The sequence below is a fragment of the Lethenteron reissneri genome, chromosome 16 (assembly GCF_015708825.2).
Source record: "Lethenteron reissneri isolate LAM-NWPU_2019-01 chromosome 16, ASM1570882v1, whole genome shotgun sequence".
Classification (NCBI taxonomy): Eukaryota; Metazoa; Chordata; class Hyperoartia; order Petromyzontiformes; family Petromyzontidae; genus Lethenteron; species Lethenteron reissneri.
In genome coordinates, this window is record NC_083794.1 from 2,649,054 (window position 1) to 2,664,010 (window position 14,957).

The 14,957-nt window shown below is 41.5% G+C and overlaps 1 protein-coding gene across 3 annotated transcripts in view; it reads right to left on the bottom strand.

Moving 5' to 3' along the window:
* The window catches only part of GLRB (glycine receptor beta), a 186,260-nt gene that overhangs the window by 70,565 nt on the left and 100,738 nt on the right, over positions 1 to 14,957 (bottom strand). For all 3 annotated transcript variants that reach the window (XR_009755190.1, XM_061552206.1, XM_061552207.1), the window contains exons 8-9: positions 14,526 to 14,666; positions 5,399 to 5,551 (exon numbers count right to left, since the gene is read on the bottom strand). Coding sequence is in view for 2 of the 3 variants with exons in the window: in XM_061552206.1 (XP_061408190.1) it covers positions 5,399 to 5,551; positions 14,526 to 14,666 (294 nt within the window). In the remaining variant the exon portion in view is untranslated. The remainder of the gene's footprint in view (positions 1 to 5,398; positions 5,552 to 14,525; positions 14,667 to 14,957) is intronic.

A 14,957-nucleotide genomic window follows, 5' to 3' on the forward strand; every position in this document is an offset into this window, starting at 1 on the left:
TGATGAATAATTTACTCAGCTATGCTTTGTAATTGTCACCTGACCTGGTTAGTTTGACTTTATTGGTTCTGTTTTGAAGATGCTTCGTGATCAGATTGTAAAATTTGGTTCTGAGAATTTATCTTCAACTTACCAGAAAGCTGAAACAATAATAATTGGTACCTTGTTAAATGCTTTTGCACTACGTGAGGATTTACTATTACTAAACATTTTTATTTTATTTTACCAGGTAAAGCACACTAAGCTATATAGTTATTTTGCAGAAGCTACCTGGCTGTCACAAATGATAACTCAATGAAGTGGCTTATCACGTGCAAATTTCTCGCAGCCAAATACTATAAGCTCATGTTTCTAAATGCGGAGGGAAAAACCGGAATACTCAAAGAAATATCCACTCGCCCACGAGGAAAACTTACAAACTCCAAATATACAGGTGTCAGGGTTAGGATCAAACTCACGACCTCCTGTGTACTAGGCGACGTAGTTAACATCTCACCACCGTGGTCACGTTGGTAGCACATTGCACACCACTTTGCTCTTGATAGAGGTTGTAGATGTTGTCATGTGATGAGATGTATCGCGTCGGAGCACCCACATGTACAGCTTACTTGATACACGTTCACTAAAGAAGATAATATATCTGTTGGAGGAACACAACTTTATGCCTAAGGCGGTTAATGAAGGCAGATAAGGATGTAAATTATAACATTAAAATAAGATGAGTGCAGGTTGCAGTGATTCTGGTTGGAGTCAAGATATACAAGTTCAATTCTCAATAAGACTTTGACTCAGCCTATCATTCCTCCATGGTTGATCAAATAGGTCACACGTTGCGGAAAGTCACAATTGGTTGTATTACGGAGAGGCCGGCATATGCCACGGGAATGTGTAATTGCCACTGCCGGCAGAAGTCCTCAATTGGAGATAAACTCTGGCCCATTGCTGATTATGTTTATTTATTTAACAAGACTCCGGTACAAAGCACAGATCATGACAAGGGGAAGGGGCACAGAAACTCTGCGGACAAAATCTCGAACTCAGTGCTCCTGGGTTGTGGGTATATGAGAAAATTGTGCTCACTTGCCCCGCCCAGGAAAGAATCATGAGCTGGAGCGTAGGTTTTTATATGGGGGGGGGGAGGAGATAAGGGAAGATGAACATAAGTAAAGGGATAGAAGGGGCGTGGGAGGGACCTCATTACTGATTTTAGCAGAGGGGTACTTTGACTTGGCTGTCACCTACCAAACGCACAACAGTAGCTACATTGTATTGAGGTGTATATTGAAAAATTTTGAACGAAAAAAAATAACAATGTAAACTTTTTATGAAAAAATACCAAAGCATCCAAATTGACCTTTTATTTTTTACAATTTTTGGAGGAATTTTTTGGGGGTTGTTGGTTCTTGTTGCTGTTGTTGTTATGATTAAGGGCATCGTTATCAGCTGTGTTTTATAAAGGGGGGTGATGTAGTGACTCATATGGAGTCACTAAGGTGTTTAGCGTCAGCTACTGTCACAAGAGTGGAAATGTACGTCTTGAGTCTCTCTCTGGCACCAGAGTGGATATGGCATGAAAGCGAGCCCTAGGGGGAAGAGTTCTGGTGAGGGTCGGAGAGCAAGCAAGTGAGGAGGTGATACTCTGTGTGAACCCGAGAGGGCACGTGGCCGGGGCAGGGTAGCCAGGGGGCCCAAAAGGGGGCTCGAGGGACACGTGATATGGGCTAGAGCATTCTAGTAGGATCTAGAAGAGAGCGTGGCCGAGGGCAGAGCTAGGCCACGTTCAGGATCAAAAAGAGGCTGTCCCCGCTGCAGGGTTTGGTAGAACATGTTGTTTATGTCGTTTATTGTGAAAATTCGGTCACAGTTCCTATGATCACTATTTTATTGCTTTTATGGCTTTATTTTGGTGATTTCGAAAACGTTTTTTTGTTTGTCCATGTTTGTTTGTTGTAGTACGGAGTTAGACTGATGGCCTTAATCTAAGTGGTCCTGTGGTTGTTGTTTGACTTGCATCCCACTGGGATTTTTGCACACAGCGTTGGTGTATGGTGCTTTTTCTGCAATATTTTGCTGTCTTTTCTTAGATTTTCTGTTTGCACATAGTAACATAGTCACTTTAAGATGTTTTCTTGTTCATGTGTTTTGTTTGTTGCGGTTGCACCCGATTCAAGAGCCGAATGGCTCACAGGGCTATACCTAATAAATGAACGTGAACTGTTGGAATGGAACCCGTCGGTGCTACGTCTCTTCGATCCTCGGTCTTCGGTCTTCAATGTCACGCTCGGCATCGTGGGTCAGGCAGTGTGTTACTGACTGACTGGGTTATGTAGTTACTCCGTTGTGGTCTAGTTAACCTGTGCAGTTATCAACAAGATGTAGAACCAGTGTACATTTATGTAGTTAGGCCTGTTGGGTCGTTAAATAAACGTTTTGCCTCCAACTCCAGTGTGTGCCTCCGTATAACACACTACACAATGACAGGACGTGAATACAAAGCTTATTGAGTGGCAGAAATCTGATAATTATATAATATGCATTCATTGAATTGGGGAATGATGAATGCCGGTTGTAAAAAATGGAAGACTATAACAAAACATGGGATGGAGTTGCTATAAGAACAGCAATTGTTATTTGTGCTCGTGTACTCCTGCTAACGCTATCACAATATTTGTTTCATGAAATCTGAATGAATTATAACAAGCAACCTTGTGTTTCATATGTAGAGTGAATTATTCAGAGGGAGACGTTCGCATTTTATAAGACAGCATTGCCAAATGAATGTGTGTATGTAAGTTTAGTTATTGTTCTACTGAATCAACAGATGCTTTTTTTAGATTGACACATGGATTGGAACATCAACCAAGGATGTAAACCATGTGGACCTGATGGAAGATATGCAGATATTATGCATTGGTAGTTTATCTCCTCTCTCACCATCTATATGAAATGAAAGCTCTTTCTTTATTACATATTACGTTTATGCAAACAGAGAAATGTGTAAACTCTGAATGTGTTTTGCTGGCTTTCAGTATCCAACCTATGTCTGTTTTTGACAGTTTCCACATTTGTCAATGTATCAAATCTCTGTTTTTTTAACCTGTCCTTTTCATTATGTCTGTCTCCATCTAATATTGTATAATCTATCCATAATAGAGTTTTTTTGGGTTATATCGCGTAAATATATAAATGTTTTGTTAAATACCCACAACTGGGCGAAACAGCCAACTAGTAAGGGTTGTCACGTAAACAGAACATGCCAATTCGTCACTAGTACAGCACACCGGTGTGTTGGAGAGCCAAGCCACAACATTTACAATCTGAGTGCGACGTTTCACCAATAATTACAAATAGCTTCATCAGGCGACAAGCCAGATTTGTGGTGAAGTCTAACTGTTTCGTTCCTTATATAGAGGCATAGATGTGGTGACCACACGTCTGCACTCTTGTGCAAAGGGGGGGGGGCGTTTACTGAGTCAACCTACATTATGCATGTGAATTATGCGAATCCTTTGATCTTTTACTTCCTGTCTATTGTGTGTCTTAAAATAGCCGTACCAACGGTAATCCCTATTGCAGTATGCTGCCCTTTATAGGCATGCATTTAAATAATGTATTATTTGATGATTTGCTTCCACGCATCACTAAGGCGGTAGCTATCCGAACGGTTAAAATTATTTTTATTTCTTTCAATTTCGATAGATTATCTAATTAGTCTTTGCCAGTAGTAGCTAGTTTTGCATAGAACTTTAATATTATCAAAATCAATTGAGTGCCCTTGTTGGTGCGCGTGTAATGCTGCTGCTGACAGTTGTTTTTATGAGAATTTAACATTTCTCTGATGATCTTTTAGTCTCGTGCCGATCATTCGTCCTTTTTGCCCAACATAACATTTCCCACACAGGCAGTTAATCCTGTACACACCTTCTGTTGATAGCTTTGGTAATACATCTTTTGTACCAGATATTAATTTCCGTATTTTTTGTACCGTGCCAAATCTGACCCAGATGTTTTGTTTTTCCACACATCTGGCGAGTTTATCAGTTACTCCCGCAATGTACGGTATTTTGATAGTTTTAACTACTTGGGCAGTTTCAATTCTCATGTTATTTGATTTGGTTTTGGAATTGAATGCCCTGTTGATTTCTGCATCATTTTAACCGTTCATTTGCAGCGCTACTTTAACATGTTGAATTTCACTTCTCAGACTGTCTCCATCTGATACTTTCTTAGCTCGATGAATGAGCGTCTTGATAAGAGCAGATTTCTGTGCGGTGTGATGGTGTGACTCTACATTCAGATAGGCGTCAGTGTGCGTTTTCTTTCGGTAAACACCGTGTGTTATTTTATCATTTCTATCCCGTCCGAGCAAAATATCCAGAAATGGTAGAGTTCTGTCAGCTTACACTTCCATGTTGAACTGGATGGAATGGGTTTTGCGAGTTGACATGATTTAGAAATATGTTCAGTGTATCTTTTCCGTGTGGCCAGACCACCAATGTGTCATCCACATATCTAAACCAATCAGATGTTTTAGTTTGCTTGAAGTTATTTCTTTTATTTGAAAGTCTTCCATGTACAAATTCGCTATCACAGGAGACAAAGGAGAGCCCGTTACTGGTCCTTCCTTTTGTTTATAGAAGTCACCTTGCCACACGAAGTAGGTGTTCTGTAGAAAGTGTTCAGATAGTCTTGGGATATCTTTGGATAAACCTTTGTTTGTTACCAGAGTGTTGAGTAATTTAATTGACTCATTGACTGAAACCCTCGTGAACAGAGAAGTCATAAGACTAATTAGAGAATCTATCGAAATTGAAAGAAGTAAAAATACCGCATTTCCCGCATATAGCCCGCATATGCATATAACCCGCAGACGCATATACCGCGCAAAAATTGTGTTTTGTGTAAATTTCAGATAGCCCACACCTCCATATACCCTGCATGCATTCATATCTTTAACGTCGTTACCGCAGCTTAATTCCCTGATATTAATACGAAGTTTACATTTTTAATACATTCCACTATCAATTGTTAACATTAAAATCATAACGTGCACAAAGAAAAAAAACTAACCGGAAACGAGTGAACTTAAACAGTAAATAAGTAACAAAAGTAAATATCCAATAAATAAGTAACACATAACTGGTAGACAAGTAAGTACAGTTTTAGCACTGGTAAATTGCGCACTGTGCAGACAATAGCGGCACTACAGTAACGCCATTGCCTCGCCCCCCCCACCTCTCTCTCCCCCCAGCTTTATTGTCGCCGGTAAACAAAGTGCGCCCACTTCAAACTGCAGTATAACCCACGCTCAGAAAAATTAACTACATCTGCATGTACAGCATCACAGCATTGCAGGCACTATTTCCCTGGCTGGCGAAGAGGTGTTCGGAATGCTTACCGAGAGGCACGCGGGCAGCGCTGGCGTCGGGGTTGATCCAGAAGGAGAGCCACGAGAGCACCACAATCAGCAGGGTCGGGGCGTAGACCCCCATCAGGTAGAAGCCGACCTGTCGCCGCAGTGTAAAGATCACTTCCACGCAGGTGTAGTACCCTGCAGCGAGACAACACACATTCCACACCACCGTCGGGCTTGGGGTGAACAACTTTTACAGGATTCCTACGATGATGTATTTTTCAGAAAGGACTCACATGGGTGCTGTGATTAACGAGGTTTGCAAACAGGTACATCGCATTTCGTATTTTCAGCATCGATTAAAATAATTTTGAACAGATAGTTTGATAATTGAAATAATAATATTGTTCTAAAATGAAACTCATTGAACACCATGGCGAGTTGATCGGTAGGTCGCATGTGGTGTGATAAAGCATAAATGGAGGGATCTGGTCTGGAGATTAATTTTGTGATCTGGAAGCAGCATCAGGATATTTATAGTGACGCATTAAACTCGGCAAGGTCCGCATTCATCTCTACGGTCATTAAGGACAGCTATAGAAACCCAAGAACACCTTTTCTTTCTACAACTGATCAATGTTAAAATCAAATTCTAAACCAATCTTAACCGGTTACATTGTCCATTGCAATACGTTTCTTCCATAATAGAGTTTTTTGGGTTATATCGTGGAAAAATATAAATGTGTCATTAAAACCTGCCACCACCCGACACAGCCAACTAGCAAGGATTGTCACGTAAACAGAGCATGCCAATTCGTCACTAGTACAGAAAACTGGTGTGTTGGAGAGCCAAGCCACAACATTTACAATCTGAGTACGACGTTTCGCCAGTAATTACAACTAGCTTCATTCAGCAAACATGACTTGCCCCTCCACTCCTGAGTCACATTCAGATGTTTTTATTCTTGTATTCCTTTGACTATTCTTGATTGGAAGCTTTCGTGACTGCAGGAATCCATACTCTTTGGTTCTTTCGGTAAAGTCACGTAGTGTATAAAATAAAATAAATCACGACGTTTCGGGCGCAACACAAGCGTCCGTCATCAGGTGGGAAAGCATGGTCTACTGCTGAGGCAGACTGTTTTAAAAGGTTTGAAATGTGTGTAGCCCAAGGGTCATGAAGAAGTGGCCGGGGCTAGTGATGTTATTGTGAGAAATTAGTATGTAACTGTAATATAGGAGAGCGGCCTCCTCAACGAGGGTACGGAAGTGGCTATGTTAATGTGAGAGATTAGCATGATGTTAATGTGAGAAATTAGCATGTAACTGTAAGATAGGAGAGCGGCCTCCTCGACGTGGGAGTGCAACCCAACGGGTGCAATCCAAAAGACATGTGAGTATGAGAGTGCAATCCAAAGGCATGATAGTGAAATGCAACGTACATGTGAGAATGAGAGATCTAAGAGAGAGGTATAGAGAAAGAGAGACACAGAGAGTCGGAAATAATAGCTGACATAGGCAGGTAGGATGGAAACATCAGTCAGTTAATACTTTACCTGGGTAATAACGTCCTTCCAAAGATTGCTCAGTTTGTACCCATGCTCTCGGTTGAAGTTGTGTCTGTTTATATATTTGGATGGCTTCATGAACAAATCTCTGAAGGTAGCCGGTAGGTTTGCAGAGTACCTCCGTCTTGGAAAAATCAATTTCGTGTGAGCCCATAGCGTTAAAACAATGATCGGCAACAGCAGAGGTATTGGTCCTACCGTGTTTCAGATCTGCCTTGTGTTGGTTTCCCCAATGTTACTGCTGCCGCAACCACAACTAAGTTTGTAGACACCAGGGTATTGCATGTCAGGAATCAGATCCTTTACAGATGTACATTCTACAAACAAAATGAGGGTACCCCTATGGGTTCTCCCTTATCTCGAGTGGTAGCAAATGTTTTCATGGAGAAATTTGAGACAGATGCCATCCAGACATCCACCATACGTCCTTCCCTGTGGAAGAGATACGTGGATGACACATTCGTCATCTGGCCACATGGACTGCCATCACTGAACCAATTTTTTAAGCACATCAATTCCATACACCCGTCTATCAAATTCACCATTGAAGTGGAAAAGGATGGAAAGCGACCATTCCTGGATGGTTTGATCGAGAAGAGGCCTGATGGCTCGTTGGGACCTTCGGTCTACAGTAAAGCCACCCACATGGATGCTAATCTAAAGCCTGACTCTCACCACCATCCAGCCCAGAAGAATTCCCTCATGAAAACACTACACCATAGGGCACGTTGCATATCCGACCAGCACCACCTAACCAGTGAGTTGGAGCGCATACACCAAGCCCTCAGGATGAATAGATACTTGGACCGTACAATCCGAAAAGCTGTCTCCCCAGCCATGCGAAGACAACCTTCTGAGGATCCAACCAAAATCATCACTTTACTGTACATAGCAGGGGTTACCAAAGAGAGTTCCAAAATCTCAAACAACACAAGGTTCGTTTTAACAGTTCACAAAATCCGTGATTTAATCCCATCTGTAAAGGATGTGATTACTGACATGCAATACCCTGGTGTCTACAAACTGAGTTGTGGTTGCGGCAGCAGTTACATTGGGGAAAAGAAACGATATGTCTCGGACCTTGTTTTTGAACACAAGGCAGATCTGAAACATGGTAGGATCAATACCTCCGCCATGGCTGATCATTGTTTTAATGCGGTGGGCTCACACGAAATTGATTTCTCTAAGACACAGGTGCATTGCAAGCCCACTGGCTATCAACAAAGATTCGTTCATGAAGCCATCTATATATAGACACAGACACAATTTCCAACGAAAAGATGGTTACAAAATGAGCAATGATTGGAAGGACGTTATTAACCAGTTTAAGTCAAAATTGGCTGTGATGTTTCCATCCTACCTGCCGATATTAGTAGTCATTTTCGACTCTCTGGTTTTGCATTAACAGGTTAACTGTCTTTACATTAACAGGTTAAATGTCTCACTAACACAGCCACCGTTGCTCGTTTTCCTCGATGTGGCGGTCGCTCTGCGATCTTACATTGACATGCTAATCTCTCACAATATAATGGCAACCTCCGCAGCTGCGTCGTCGTGGAGGTAGCTCTCCGATCTTACATTTACCGTACATGCAAATTTATCACTCTAACATCACTAGCCCTGCCCACTTCGCTTATGACCCTTGGGCTACACCCATTTCAAACATTTAAAACATCCTGCCTCAGCAGCTTTCTCGCAATTTTTTCTCCTGATGACGATTGCTTGTGTTGCGATCAAAACGTCGTAGTTTTTTTTTGTTATTTTCTTTGAACTTATCTTCGTGACTTTACCGAAAGACCCAAGAATATGAATTCCTGCAGTCATGAAAGCTTTAAGTCAAGATTTAACCGCCTCTATGGGGAGGGTTTCCATACAACTATTATATATTTTTACAAACTTCGAGACAAGAAGGCTCATCTGATCGAGTCGCTCACATTTCTGAAGAGATGCCGTGACACTAAGGGAATACTGATCGTCTTTACACTGACATCTGCTGCTGTCACTTCTGCCAATGTGTGCTGCCATTGCCGATCATTGTTTTAACGCTGTGGGCTAACGCGAAATAGATTTTTCCAAGACGGAGGTACTCTGCAAACCTACCGGCTACCTTCAGAGATTTGTTCAAGAAGCCATCCAGATATATAAAAACTTTAACCGAGAGGATGGGTACAAACTGACAAATGTTTGGAAGGACGTTATTAACCAGGTAATAGTTTAACTGACTGTGATGTTTCCATCCTACCTGCCTATGTCAGCTATTATATCCAACTCTCTGTGTCTCTCTCTATGCCTCTCTCTTAGATCTCTCATGCTAACATGCTTTTTGCATTGCATTTTCATGCCTTTGGATTGCACTCTCATGCTCACATGTCCTTTGGATTGCACTGTCATACTCACAGGCCCTTTGGATTGCACTAGTTGGGTTGCACTCCCTCGTCGAGAAGGTCGCTCTCCTATCTTATAGTTATATGCTAATTTCTCACATTAACATCACTAGCCCCGGCCACTTCTTCATGACCCTACACTCATTTCAAACGTTTTAAAACAGTCTGCCTCAGCAGCTGACCATGCTTTCCCACCTGATGACGGACACTTGTGTTGCGCCCGAAACGTCGTGATTAATTTTATTTTATACCTACGTGACTTTACCGAAAGAACCAAAGAGGATGGATTCCTTTGACTATGTTCACCGTGCCGCCCCCATCACGCTTCTCTGACCTGCTTCCAAAGTGAAGCTAACAACTTTTTTCCGAGATCCTGTTCCAACTTCTCTGGTTGTATTACTCGTTCATGTAATTTGTCCCCCTGTCGTATCTATAATGACTGCATTAGCACTGGTGTGGTGCCCAATGCTTTTAAAATTGACCATCGTTATTCCATTACGTCTGAAAACAAAACTGAACCCTGAAAGTTGAGCAAATTATAGACTAATGTCGAACATATCATCGTTGCCCAAAAGTTTTGAGCATGGTGTTGCTCAGCAGATAAAATAGCATATTTCAGAATTTAAATTGTTTGAGCCATTTCAGTCGGGATTTAGAACAATGCATTGTACAGAAAAGCCATTTGTCAAGTGTGTCAATTATAATGTATTCATGATTGCCGAATATGGTGCCCTAGCCATCTTGGATCTTCGTGCTGCTTTCGATACTGTTGATCGTTTTACTTTGCGAAATTATCTTGAGACTTATGTAGGCATCTCGGGTACTCCTCTCTTTTGGCTCATGTCATACTTGTCCAACAGGGAGTAGTTTGTCGTGTCCTCTCGGTGGTTCCTCGGGACTCAATTTGGGGCCTTTGTTGTTAAGGCTGTAGATGCTACCGCTTGGCTAAAATTTTCTTCGACATAGCTTAAATTAAACCTTCATGCTAATGACTCACATATTTATCTTGAGACGATGATGAATAGCAAAGTAGCAGCTTCCGTACTATCATGTTGTCTTGCTGAAGTCAAATCGTGGGTGCACCTAAACTTGTGATGTGGCAGATTATGTTGTTGGGTTCCCCAGATCAAGTGTGTACATTTGATGGCTTTAGTGTGGCCATAGACGGGACTGTAATTCGGTCTTCCTCTGAGGTCAGAAACCTGGGTGTTATATTCTTAGGTTTTTTCGGTAAAGTCACGTAGGTAAAAACATTAAAAAGTAAAATAAAATAAAAATCACGACGTTTCGGAGGCAACACAAGCTTCCGTCTTCAGGTGGTACCGTCACAGCCACGACAGCTGCATCAAGTAAATGAGAGATTGCAGGAGCTACCAGCCATTATATAAACGCAGTGGTAGCTCCTGCAATCTCTCATTTACTTGATGCAGCTGTCGTGGCTGTGACGGTACCACCTGAAGACGGAAGCTTGTGTTGCCTCCGAAACGTCGTGATTTTTATTTTATTTTACTTTTTAATGTTTTTACCTACGTGACTTTACCGAAAAAACCTAAGAATATGAATCATTGCAGTCACGAAAGCTTCAAACCTGGGTGTTATCTTAGACCCCAGTTTGACATTTGAGGCCCATGTACGCAATATAACCAAAATCAGTTTTTTTATGTAACATAGCTCGACTGAGACCTCATGCTGTCCCTTCCTGATGCTGGAAGATTGGTGCCTTGCCTTTATTTCATCAGGATTGAATTATTAAAATGCTTTCCTTGCTGGAATTTCTAAAAGTTTGTATAATAGATTACAATATATTCAAAACTCAGCTGCCCGGGTTTTCACCAGCTCTAAATCAGGTGACCATATGACTCCCTGCGCTAGCTCACTGTAAAGTACAAGGACTTTAAGATCCTTATTCTCACGTTAAAGGCCTCGAATGAGTTGGCTCCTAAATTCTTATCGATCTGCTTGCGTTTTATATTCCACTACTCAAAACCTAGAGCTCCTGATTCTGGTCTTCTCGTTATTCCAAAGACCAGTGTGTTCGATGGGAGAAAGAGCTTTGTGCAGTCAGACTCTGCCAATGTGGAATTCCCTTCCTCGGTCCATTAGGGAATCTGGGTCTGCTCTTGCCAAGGACAAGAGCAGACTGCAGCGTATCATCCGCACTGCTGAGAAGGTGATTGGCTGTAATCTACCAACCCTTGAGGACCTGCACACTTTGAGGACCCTGAGGAGAGCGAGGAAGATTGCGGACGATTCCTCGCACCCTGGATACTCTCTGTTCCAGATACTCCCCTCCGGCAGAAGGCTGCGGTCCATCAAGACCAAAACCTCACGTCATAAAAACAGTTTTTTCCCATCCGCTGTTGGCCTCCTCAACAAGGCCAAGGGCTTAAAATGACTTTTACACTTAAAATGACTGTTACACTTACTATAACATTTTATCTACATAATTACACCTTTCCATACTTACAACGTGTAATCTTATTTGTATTTTTGTATTTTAAGATTGTTTAATACGGCTAATTAACATTTTACATTCGCATTTTATAAGGTCTACTTATTCATAATTTTAAAGATGTTAGCACTTTAGTATTACTTATACTTTGTAACGTTAGTATAGTTAGAGTGTATACCTTTTATATAAGTTAAGATTCCTACTTGTTCAATGTATGCACCGTCCCGCCATAGTGAATTCCTTGTTTGTGCAAACTTACATGGCGATTAAAACCGTTTCTGATTCTGATTCTGATTTTTAATTGTGTATTACAATTAACCTGTTTTTACAACAGGCTTTCTCCGTAACTTATGCTTCATGCAAAGCGTTTCGAGGCCTTGTGAGAATTTAACTTTAGAAAAACGAATTTATTATTATCAAAATGTGGATACTCCCACCGCTTACAAAACGTCTGGCCAATGTGGACGAGTAGGCCAAATACCCTCAATAGCTCCCTTTAGTGGAGGCTCTTCCACCAGCAGTGGTGTGAGCAGGAAATTGAAGGACTGCGCCTTTACATTTAAATGTTGGTGTGCCTTTCACAAGTAATGTAAAACAAATGTTTATATGCAGTTGATAACAAATAAAAATAACGAAGTGGAAAATGTCGTTAATACTACAAGCTGAAATAGGCCACCACCTATTCCAATTCCTGTGGAAATGTAAGATAAAAATGGTAAAAAAAATGCATTGCCTCACATTCTCTGATTGGTATGGGAATGAGTGAGTCATTGCAAGAGCTCAGCGAGTGGTCGGAGTGAGTTATCTTGAGGTTCAGTCGCAGATTTAAGGTTAACACCTCAGTCTGAGCAAAACGACAGCCACTTTTTACGCAGCAATGTCAATTTTTACTTTTTAAAATGTTATTCACTAATTGATTTTCACAAAAGTAATACTATAATTGTATCTTAAGTCTTGTTTTTGAAATATCTCTTTCTGCAATGCAATCATCTGCTTACATCTCGTGCATGATTTAATGAGGTATTTGGCCTCGAGTTATGAAGGCAGAAGTTATGTAAATCTCAGTAACATTAGAACAAAAACTTTTGAGCTCCTTGGCTCATGTAATAGCAATGTACGGGTATGAAACTTGGACTTTTAATAGAGAAAAATAAAGGCAAATCACCGCCTTTGAAGTGACACTCATCCAGATCACCTTTAACCTTTCCTCATAAAAAGAGCATGTGACACACATGGGAGCCCTGGAAAGAAGGACAGAGACAACGAATCAAGGCTACCAAGCCATGTTAAAGACACGAAGCTGCAATGTTTCTAACAAGTGACAAGCAATGATTGAGACCTGCTGCAAAGCATGGTTGAGGGTTTCGGTGATTGGTCATGTTAGGTAATACTGGTACAGGTGTTTGCGAGAACAATACTTATTTACTGATAGAATAACAATTATTTTCAGTTTAGCCTGGTGTCCCGGGAGTAGGGCATAATGTTCCGTCGTCACAGTGAGTGTTATGCTATGATGTTACTGTGGCACTTTTGCAGGTGAAAACGAGATTATGGAAAGGGGCAATGCCAACTTAAATGTTTTTACAAACAGCTTCGGGTGCAAGACATTCGATCTGGCCACTACGTCTTCGTCCATTTGTATTCTCAATTATTTGGGCACCTTATTATAGCCCTGAATGTAGATCAGCTGTTCCATAATATGAGTGTGAACCAACAAACCATTGTAATGCCAACTGTCTCAGCACTAAACAAGCTTTGCATAAAATATAGTACCGTATTACATGTCGTAAATAATACCACCACTAACAACGTTATTGATAGTGTCTCTTTATCGGTTGTAAATAAACGAGGACACAGCTTCTCAAGTTCTATTATTCAGTTTTAACAAAAAGAAATGAACACAAGGCTCTGTTAATGTTTTTTATTATTATTATTGGAAAATCAATCAGGCATCTGCATTAGCTTCTGCAACGCGCCCTCGAGGTGCTTGCCAGCTTACGCACGGCCACAGGTAGAGGTGTGAAGATGCATAGATTAGTTCCCATGCTCATGACATGCGCCTCGAATCACGCATGCAACAATCAATTATGTTTTAATTGTAAACCTTGTACATAATGAGTTCACTTAACCCCTGCTGCCACGAAAAAAAAATCAATCCTTGATTCGAATCACGACCCCCAAACCGTGACAATTCATCAAAGTGCGAAAGGGGGGAGGATCACTACGTGCGTCCTGTCTCGTGCTCTGCAGCATGTTCAAGTCAAGGTGAAATTATTTACTCCTTACATATCTGGCTGTTGTTCACTTTAACATGCTTGCGCATTTCTGTGAAAATACAACATTCGCTCTGAATCTCTATCAACTTCATTCACCGATCAATAATAAGCTTTACCTCTAGGTGAGCAATTGACTAATGATTGACTGATGGGGACGACGGCTCAGATGTTTTTTAATCTCCAATAAAAAAAACTTTCTTTCCACTGTGAGATACGGTCTGCACACATTTGTGAATTGCTTTTCAATTATTGCCTTATTTGTGGAAACGAATTGACGACGATGCCTCACTTTCCTTCCCCCGCACCTCCGATTAGCACGGTTGGCTAAGAAGTTCAGCATAGATACGAAAGCACACGTATGGTAGGCTGCTTAGCATGATGTCCAGCAGTCACAACAACTATCACCTCGGTTTTGTATTCATTTGACAATCAAGAGGCAATGAGTTGCCACGCGATGCCCTTGGCACTGTATCCTTCCCACGGTGCTCCCACCTGTTCCCTGGTAGAACTTGGTGCAGTTCCCGTACTCGATGTTGTCAGTGCCGACATCGAACTGGGGGAGGGCAACCTCGTCCATCTGCACGGGGTCTCCCGGCTCCCAGATGAACCGCAGGTCGTCCGTGGTGTAGCCAACTGCAACGGGAGATCGCGTTGTTCACTCAGAAGTGTCTCTAATGCTCTCATTAATCAATCTACCTATGAGTTCAGTGACCTGTTTAATTGGTGTGTACTACTCTACTATGATGTACGGGTCAGAAATATGGGCAATTTATTAAGAAAATGGAATAGCCCTTAAAACAGTGCGCTGAACAGCACGGTGAGACGCACGCATGGAATCACACCGAGAGGTGTAGTGAGGAACACATGGATTGGAGAAAGAGGCGCAGGTTAACGACCTTCTTCAAACCGTTAACACAGTAAGTG